Source organism: Mandrillus leucophaeus, unplaced genomic scaffold (genome assembly GCF_000951045.1).
Source record: "Mandrillus leucophaeus isolate KB7577 unplaced genomic scaffold, Mleu.le_1.0 Scaffold646, whole genome shotgun sequence".
Lineage (NCBI taxonomy): Eukaryota > Metazoa > Chordata > Mammalia > Primates > Cercopithecidae > Mandrillus > Mandrillus leucophaeus.
The window spans coordinates 397,149-406,654 of NW_012106986.1; the positions used below are offsets into that span (position 1 = coordinate 397,149).

Sequence of the window (9,506 nt, forward strand, 5' to 3'; positions counted from 1 at the left end):
ATGTTCTCTGTTATTTGAGGGCAGACGCCTCTTTTCTGTATATACCATTAAAGCCAGTCGCCTTTTTTCTGAGCGGTGACTTGCGATAATAAAGCAGAAGACCTGAGGAGCCGACGAGTACCTTTTATTTTTATTTTTAGTTGAGACGGGGTCTCACTGTCGCCCAGGCTGGAGTGCAGAGGCACGATCATGGATGGCTCATTGCAGCCTTCACCTCCTCAGGCTCAGGTGATCCTCAACCTCAGCCTCCTGAGTAGTTGGGATTATAGGCGCTTGCAACCCCACCTGGCTAATTTTTTTGGTATTTTTTGTAGAGACAGAGTTTCGCCACGTTGCCCAGGCTGATCTCGAACTCCTGGACTCGAGTGATCCTCCCACCTCGCCTCCCAGAGTTCTGGGATTACAGGCGTGAGCCATTGCGCCTAGCTGACTAGTTCTTTTTAAAGAGAATGAAATTGAGGCCAGGGAAGAGCAGGGACTCCTTGCAAGGACACATCCCTGCTTGAAGGCGAACTCTTGCACCGTGAGTCATCAGGATTGGCCCTCTCCGCTGTTTCTTTCATCTAGAATTTAACACAGTTCACTGCCTCCTTTTAATGGCTGCTTAAGTTCTCTCTGTGATTGCTGACTAAAAATAGCCACAAATTGCAGTTCTCTATCCTATGGGTTCTTAGGCTGAGGACCCACAAGTTTTAAGAATGGGTCGAATTCCCTGTCACTAGATAAAGAGGCTCTAGTTTGGTGGGTCTTCACAGAGTTTGGCTAAAAAAGCCCTCTCAAAGCCCAGGTTCTACTTCCTCTGAGAAAGATTTTAAAAGGAATATATTGTGTTTATTTTAATAACTACAAAAATAGATTCATGGCATATCCTAGACTCTTGAGGTAGAAGATTTTTCTTGTTTTTAAACTTTGTTTTCAGTCTCTGGACTGCAAGATCTGTTTTTCATATTTCCACCAAGACAGAGCCACGTGTATTTTGTGTTTATATGAGCAATAAAATAACACAAAACCCCAAAGAGGAGAAAAGCTGGGTTACTTCTGTACTTCTATGCTTAGTTACAGTTTTATATAAAATATCAATTTTGTGAATGTTTGTTCTGGCAATTAAAAAATAAGCAGTTTTAAAATAGAAGCAGGGAGTGGGATTAATAATAAAATTCCAGACTGTTGAAAATGAGGGCTGGTTCAAACGAAGCATCATTTTTTAAGCTAAAAATGACTTATCTAATTCTTTTTTTGTATAGCTTTTGGCAAATACGGTCTGAACCAAATTTAGGTCACATAATCAAGAGGAAAACATTTTATTTTTAAACCTAGAGAATACTAGAAGCTCTGATTTCCTTAATATACAGATGAATTTGAACCAGTGATACAGGGAGGAGGGGAAGAACATGTTACTCAGTGTGACCATAAGGCATGGGTTTTCTCCTTCATGATGGTGGCCCCAAAAAGTTAGGATGGTCATAGCTTCTCTTCAAAACCCTTTACAGGTCTTGTAACAATCACTTAGTTGAAAGTCTCTAAAATATCTATCCCCTTTTTTTTGAGAGACAGTTTCACTTTGTCACCCAGACTAGAGTGCAGTGGCACGATCTTGGTTTACTGCAACCTCTGCCTCCAGGGTGCAAGTGATTCTTGTATCTCAGCCTCCTGAGTAGCTGGGATTACACGCATGTGCCACCACGCCCAGCTAATTTTTGTATTTTTAGTAGAGATGGGGTTTCACCATGTTGGCCAGGCTGGTCTCGAACTCTTAACCTCAAGTGATCCACCGGCCACCCAAAATGTTGAGGTAACAGACTGGGATTTGAGCCACTGTGCCTGGCCACCATCTTAACATTTTGAGATCTCTTAGAGGGCAGGAAAAAGCTAAGAATTTTATTGATAAACATGAATGTTACTTAATTATTTCAGTGGAAGATATAACTGAAAAAGTAATTTTTGGTGGAGATATTGTATGATTTATTTTTTCTCAATGATGTTTATGGCCTGGCATGATGGCTCATGCCTGTAATCCCAGCACTTTGGAAGGCCAAGGTGGGAGGATCTCTTGAGCCCAAGAGTTCAAGACCTGCCTGGGCAATATAAAGAGATCTCATCTCTACAAAAACATTAAAAAATTAGCCGGGTATGGTGGCGTGCCCCTCTAGTTTCAGCTACTCAAGAGGCTGAGGCTGGAGGATCGCTTGAGCCCAGAAGGTCAAGGCAGCAGTGAGCTGAGATCTTACCACTGCACTCCAGCCTGGGTGACAGAACAAGACTCTTGTATCAAAAAAAAAAAAAAAAAGTGATGTTTACGTGTTTAAACTCTGTTTATGGATAGAGAGGAAAAGATGGGTGGCAGGCACATACATTCCACCTGGCACCTGAAGGCTGGAGATCCATATGGAGGTAGCTAGTGCACTGTGGTAGGACATGGGTAAATGCTACTCTGCTGTTGGAGTTGCAGTTCTCTGTTTCGGTGATTAAGGAGAAATGCCTCAGTTGATAACCACAATAGCAGTGGTGGGTTCCGACTGCCAGAGGGAGGCCAGGAGGCTTGCATGTGTGCTTTTGTAGAAAAGGGCCGGGCTACTGGTGTGCAGCCTCAAGGACATCATAGGTTTCTCATCACCAGCCTACTCTAGGTCCATGTGGTTAGCTTTCTTTGGGTTCTCTTCATGACTACCATCTTCCATGAAAAACTCATTTTTTCCATAGGCCAAGTAAAAAGTAGGCCCAGGCACTTCATCAAATCCTTAATGACTGTTGACCTCTGACCTGGACAGAGAACACTGACTCACAGGCCCTCTTACCCCAGGCCTTGCCTGGCAGTGGCCTCTAATCTCCCTGGAACCACAGGGCCTGCCTCTGTGTCATGGCTGATTTAGGGTGGCTCATGCTGGTGACTGTCTCAGGAATCCAAGGCAGGGTGGTTCCCCACATCTCTACCACCTTCTCCAAAATCTGCCTGAGGTCTGTCAGAGGTTTAGCAGCCAAGATGTGTCTCCATGTTCCAGCTGTGGAACCTGAGTTGAAGTAAATAAAATCACACTTTTCTCTTCAGGAAGAGTTTCCGTTTTGTAAAACTCACATCCTAAGTTAGAGGCCTTAAAAATCCTACTCTGTGCCCCTCTTTCTTTTCTTTCTTTTTTTTTTGTGATAAAGTCTTGCTCTGTTGCCCAGGCTGAAGTGCAGTGGCGCGATCTCGGCTCACTGCAACCTCTGCCCCCCCGGGTTCAAGCGATTCTCCTGCCTCAGCCTCCTGAGTAGCTGGGATTACAAGCACCTGCCATTGCGCCCAGCTAATTTTTGTCTTTTTAGTAGAGACGGGGTTTCACCATCTTGGCCAGGCTGATCTTGAACTCCTGACCTCGTGATCCACCCACCTCGACCTCCTAAAGTGCTGGGATTATAGGCGTGAGCCACTGCTCCCGGCCTCTGTGCCCCCTTTCTAAATGCTTTTCTGAGAATTAGCAACTCTGATTTCATTGGCAAATGCTTTAAAAGGCAGCATTCATACCCTCTCCCTTCCTTCTAGCTGAAATCCAGCCTTTTTCCAGCCAGGAGTATGAAGCTTTCTGTAGGGCTGTTTTAAAGGCAGCCCTGCCACAGACCACTAATTGGCATTCCCAAAACATCAGCATTGACATCTGGGAGTCTGCCCTCATCACCACCCACCACTTCTCTGATGTGGCCACTGCTATTGTCTCAAAATGACGTGGTTCCAATTCTGGGGCAATTCAGTACAGATATATGCCATCCTATGACTCTTAGAAATCTAGGGTATACCAAATATTCCTTTATTTTCTCTGTCTAAACCGAATTCCCTAATTCCTGCCTCGGAGCGTCCCTCTGGATTGGCTGAGTCTCTGTGCACATGCACAGGTGCCTGTCCTTCTCCCTACCAGGTTGTGCCAAGAGTACATCAGCGTGGGGGGCCCTCTGGTTGGTGGTCATGCGTCCCCACAGGGAGGCCTCTGCATCCCTATTTGCCTGCCCTCCTGAGGCTCCCCCATAACATACCTGTTCCCCCTGAGGACTTCTGCTCTCTTGGACACTGCCGATAAGTGCCAGCCCTGAAGCTCTGGGGCCCACAGGCCTGCTGCTCCCGCAGATCCCAAGGGAAACTTTTTTCCTAGTCTGGGAGATTCCCTTTCTCCTTCTTCTTCTTCCTCCAGACCAGTCAGCTTCTTCCTGCAGCTCCTCCCTAATTTCTTTCTCTCCTCAAACCTGCCAGGTTCTTTCGTGAGGACAGGCTTTTTTCAAATGAATAATTTGCTGGTTCTGACCAGACACCTACCTTCCCTGAGGCAGTGAAACTCAGAATCATTGGCCCCCATTCAATGGAGAGAAGACTGAGGGGAAAAGAGAGGAAAATATAAATTAATTTTATTATATTTTATGGTCATAATGTCATTATGTTCAAATCACAGACACTCATCGTGTCCTGCTTTGTCCTGAGGACAGTGTGGGGCACTGGGAATCCAGACAATGAATGACACACAGCTGGGTAGGATCATAGTCTGATGGGGGAGATAGACATACCAGCTGAGATTGCAGGGTGGCGTAAAATGTGGGAAGACAGAACCCAGAACTAATACAATAGAGAGGCTCTTAATTGAGGCCACTAGGAGACAGGGAGAACTTAACAGAATATATGGTCCGTGCAGGTGGGGATTTTTTTTTTCCTGTTTTGCTTATTGTTATAGACCCACATCCTAGAAATGGTGCTCTTGTAATATGCCATTTATTTGCTGCATGAATGGATGAATAAGTGAGGAGGTTAGCAGAAGGTCTGTGGGAGATTTGGGAAAACAATGTATTTGTCAAGTTTCCAGTGGGAAAGATTTGGTGCAGTCACACTGGGTAATTGGAGGAAAGTTTAAGAAGGTGGTTATTTACAAAGGCGTGTGCAGTACATGGGGAATCCACAGGGATAGTGTTGTGCCCCAGGGCTAGTAGCAGTGGGATATGACCACCCCTAGGCCAGAAGGGGCAGGGGAGAGAGCAATGATTGAAACCAGGAAGGAGGGAGACTCTGTGGAGAGGGTCACCTTGAGAAGAGCTGTGACCTTCAATTAGGGGACTTAGCAGCCCAAGATGACTGTGCAGGGAGGGAACCAGGAAATGAAATAATACGACCTTACTCTCTTCCCTTCCTCAGTGTCCTGTTGGGGCTCCTCATGGGTGAATCTCTTTGGAAGCCAGAGGGCGAGGGAGTCTGTTGTTAGAGTCCACACAGGCCAGCCTCCTGGGGCATGGACAGGCGTAGCCAGCGCAGAGTAGATTGGGAAAGGCAGACCGAGGCCATCTAGACAGTTGCTTTTAGGAAATCAACACTCATCTCGCAGTGCCTGGACTTGGTCTTGAGGGGCCCCGGAAGTCACTGAACCTTTAGCTGGAAAAGTTATAGCAACACAAAGTTTCTGAAGGCCTGAGCAGATATTCTTGTTTTACAAAAATTACCACTCAGCATCCATGGAGTAGCTTTTATGTTCTTTGTCCTTTTAGGCAAATAATCTCCCCAAAGCCATCGCAGCTGCTCACACCTTTCTACTGAAGCATCCTGATGACGAAATGATGAAGAGGAACATGGCGTATTATAAGAGCCTGCCTGGTGCCGAGGACTACATTAAAGACCTGGAAACCAAGTCGTATGAGGTATATTTGGATTTGTACGTGGCAGTTAGTGGCAACCTGGACTGTTAAAGAAATGTCTCTCCATAAGCAGCTACTGATAGCTAAGGACCTCTAGTGATTTTTGGTGACATTTGCTGAATATTATGACAATAGAAATGATTGACTTTTAGCACAAAGTGATCCATTTAACAATGACATTTTGTATTCCGTGATGATTTTAAAAGCCATGTTCCCTTTAAATGCTACATTTTAGAAATATGGTCATTTAATCATTTAGTTTTAAGAGAGTAAAGACATCTTGGAAATCATCTAAAAATGACCAGGAACACAAGAAATAGAAACATAAATCTCCAGTTTTGATGAAATGAGAAGGCATATGTTTTTATATACACATGCACACAAACACGCCCCAAATATATTAAAGTGGAAAATAAAGACGAGTTAGGAAGGCTGATGTGACAAGAGTAGAGGATACTTAAATCTGCGCATCTACGAAGAAGAGTTTTGATGAGAATTAGTCATAAGAACAACAATAAGAAAGAAGGATCTTGTCCTTTTGAGCACTCACTGTTGTCAAGGTCTTCTGGAACTCAGGCACTGGGGGCCTGGGTAGCAAGCAAGGGCAGGGCATTGTTGAAAATGGGGATTTGGCTGGGCACGGTGGCTCACACCTGTAATCCCAGCACTTTGGGAGGCTGAAGTGGGTGGATCACGAGGTCAGGAATTCAAGACCAGCCTGGGCAAGGTGGTGAAACCCTGTCTCTACTAAAAATACAAAAAAATTAGCCGGGCATGGTGGCAGGCACCTGTAATCCCAGCTACTCGGGAGGCTGAGGCAAAGAGAATTGCTTGAACCCAGGAGGCGGAGGTTGCAGTGAGCTGAGATTGCGCCACTGCACTCCAGCCTGGGCAACAGAGTGAGACTCTGTTTCCAAAAAAAAAAAAAAGAAGAAGAAAAAAATCCGCCCTCTTTATCTGAGGCCTTAAGCTTGGTGAAAATTCTAGGTCCAAGGGGGGCCCTCAGATACCCCCATTCAGGAAGAGCTGAGAAGGAACTCCAAATGGAGGGTCTCATGCTTATTCAGGGCCTTTCCTGGCCTCTGCAAGTTAGCAGGTTTTGTGTATATCCAGGATCTCTACTTATTTCTTGGAGACTAAGTTGCTTCCTTGGTCCTATTTATTTCTCTCTTGTTTTTTTTTTTGAAACGAAGTCTTGCCCTGTTGCCCAGGCTGGAGTGCAATGGCACGATCTTGGCTTACTGCAGCCTCCACCTCTCATGTTCAAATGATTCTCCTGCCTCAGCCTCCCTTTATTTCTCTTCTAATTGAGTCTAATCAACAATTAGCAGAAAGTCCTTGAAGTTTCCACTATCTGGCACATGGTTGCCCTTCCTAGTAACTAGTGCTGAGGTATGGTGGCATTTCTGTTTAACTACTAATTAATTGTTGGAGGAAGTGGGGTGACAGACACCTGCAGATGTGGTTTGTATCTGTGTCTCCACCTAAATCTCATGTTGAATTGTAATCCCCAGGGTTAGAGATGGGACCTGGTGGGAGGTGATTGGATCATGGGAGTGGATCGTTTATGAATGGTTTAGCACCATCCCCTCTGGGCTGTTCTCATGATGGTGAGTGAGTGAGTTATCACGAGACCTGGTTGTTTAAAAGTGTGTAATACCTCCCCCTCTCTTTCTTCCTTCTTCTCTGGCCATGTGAAGTGCTGGCTGCCCATTTGCCTTCTGCCATGATTGTAAGTTTCCTGAGGCCTCCCCAGAAGCAGAAGCTGCTATGCTTCCTGTATAGCCTGCAAAACCATGAACCAATTCAACCTCTTTTATTTATAAATTACCCAGTCTCGAGTTTTTTTGTTTTTTTTTGGACAGAGTCTCGCCCTGTCACCCAGGCTGGAGTATAGTGGCACGATCTTAGCTTACTGCCACCTCTTCCTCCTGGGTTCAAGTGATTCTTGTGCCTCAGCCTCTGCAGTAGCTGGGACTACAGGTGTGTGACCACACCTGGTAATTTCTGTATTTTTAGTAGAGATGGGGTTTTGCTATATTGGCCAGGCTGGAGGTATTTCTTTCTAGCAGTGTGAGAACAGACTAATATACCTGCTCTCAAACTTTTATTTTTATTTTCGTTCCATTTTAAAAACCAGTTTTATCGAGGTACAATTTATTTACAATATATTTATCAGTTTTTAAGTGTATAATGCAGTAAGTTTTGACAAATACATCCAGTCCTGTAACTGCCACCATAATCATGACATAGAATATTTTCATCACCCCTGAACAATTTCCTCTTGTCCTTTTGTAGTCAAGTTTTTGCTGTAACCCCTGACTCCTGGCAGCCGCTGATCTGATCTCTGTCATAGTTTTCCCATTTTCCTTGATTCAGATTATTATCAAGGGCCTGCTACTTTTTGAATTGAACTAAATAAGAAGTGTATCCATCATAAGCAGAGTAGAAAAATCTAGATATAAAGTAACTCACTGGTTGACTTCTTTAAGGGTCAGTGTGGCTTCAGAGCTAATGAGAGCAAACTTGGTGGTGGTCTTGGTTCCCTTTGAGAGCTCATGACTGTCTCCCTTCACACCAGGAGCGAGCTTCACTAGCTTCTCCGTGCTTTTCAGAGCCTGTTCATCCGAGCAGTGCGAGCGTACAACGGTGAGAACTGGAGAACATCCATCACAGACATGGAGCTGGCCCTTCCCGACTTCTTCAAAGCCTTTTACGAGTGTCTCGCGGCCTGTGAGGGTTCCAGGGAGATCAAGGACTTCAAGGATTTCTACCTTTCCATAGCAGGTTGGTGGTAGGTCAATAGGCTTGCTACTCCCATGGAATAGTCTTGCTTAGATGTCTGCTCTTTGCCTGCATGCCTTCTAGATGCCTGGAGTGGCCTCTGAGGAACTTTTGAGCATATTTTTTAATGGGTAACTGAGGGTAGTCACCACCTGCATAGATAAACCTCTGACTTGGCAAGGGCTTCTAGTGAAATCACTGAGAGAAGGTTCAAGCACAGGCCTGCCAAGGTAGAATTCTGTGTCTGCCCTACTTACAGATTTCCTACAGGCATTTTGAAAAATAAAAATGGCCCAGGAGCACCTCAGTGACTCACATTACTGAGATAACTTTGATGATGGCAATTTTCCAACACATACAAAGCTCCAATGAACCTTTAAGTGGCCATCACTAAGGTAGCTTTTTGAAATTTTCTTCTCTGGTTATAAAACAATGTGTGCTCAGTATAGGAAGTTTGGAAAACACAGAAAGGAAAAATGAAGAAAGGAAGAAAACATAAAACTCTACGCATAGGTAACCCAGATTTCTGTATAGTGCCTAGACGTTTCCCAAGTGCCTTTACTGGGCAGCATCACTTCAGAAACTGGGAAATGGCTAAGGGAGCTCTTTCCCAAAGTGGTTTGAGAACACTGATCCTAGAACTGTGCCTCCCTGAAACGACTAGATCAGTAAAATCTGGACTGTACCTTGGATAAAGGCATCGTATCTATGCACTTGTTAAATCAGTCTGGGAATGGGCTGAGCACTGTGTCTCCTTCTTGAAGAGTCATTGTGTACTTTAATGGTTAAAGGCCCTTAGAAATCCTGCAGTAGAGAAGCTCGTTTAAAGTTACTGAATCCAGGGTTTTCGGTTTTGTTTTTTTTTCAGTCACTTTTTATTCATTAATCTCTTTCTACAAAGTAGGGTTTTTTTTGTTTTGTTTTGTTTTGTCTTAAGAAAACTTTTTATTATGGCAAATTTCAAACATATACAAAAATCAGAGAGAAGAGTAAATAAACCGCCATGTACCCATGACCCAGCTTCATGATTGTCAACTCATGGCCACTTGGGCTTCATCTAATTCCCACCTATTTTTCCTCTC

At 44.5% G+C, this 9,506-nt stretch overlaps 1 protein-coding gene across 1 annotated transcript in view; it reads left to right on the forward strand.

Moving 5' to 3' along the window:
* Positions 1-464: 464 nt before the first annotated feature.
* CRTAP (cartilage associated protein) overlaps positions 465-9,506 on the forward strand; it is a 30,047-nt gene continuing 21,005 nt past the window's right edge. Inside the window, exons 1-3 of the mRNA XM_012001013.1 lie at positions 465-523; positions 5,494-5,643; positions 8,256-8,427. Of these exons, the coding sequence (XP_011856403.1) occupies positions 5,560-5,643; positions 8,256-8,427 (256 nt within the window). The 5' untranslated portion in view covers positions 465-523; positions 5,494-5,559. The remainder of the gene's footprint in view (positions 524-5,493; positions 5,644-8,255; positions 8,428-9,506) is intronic.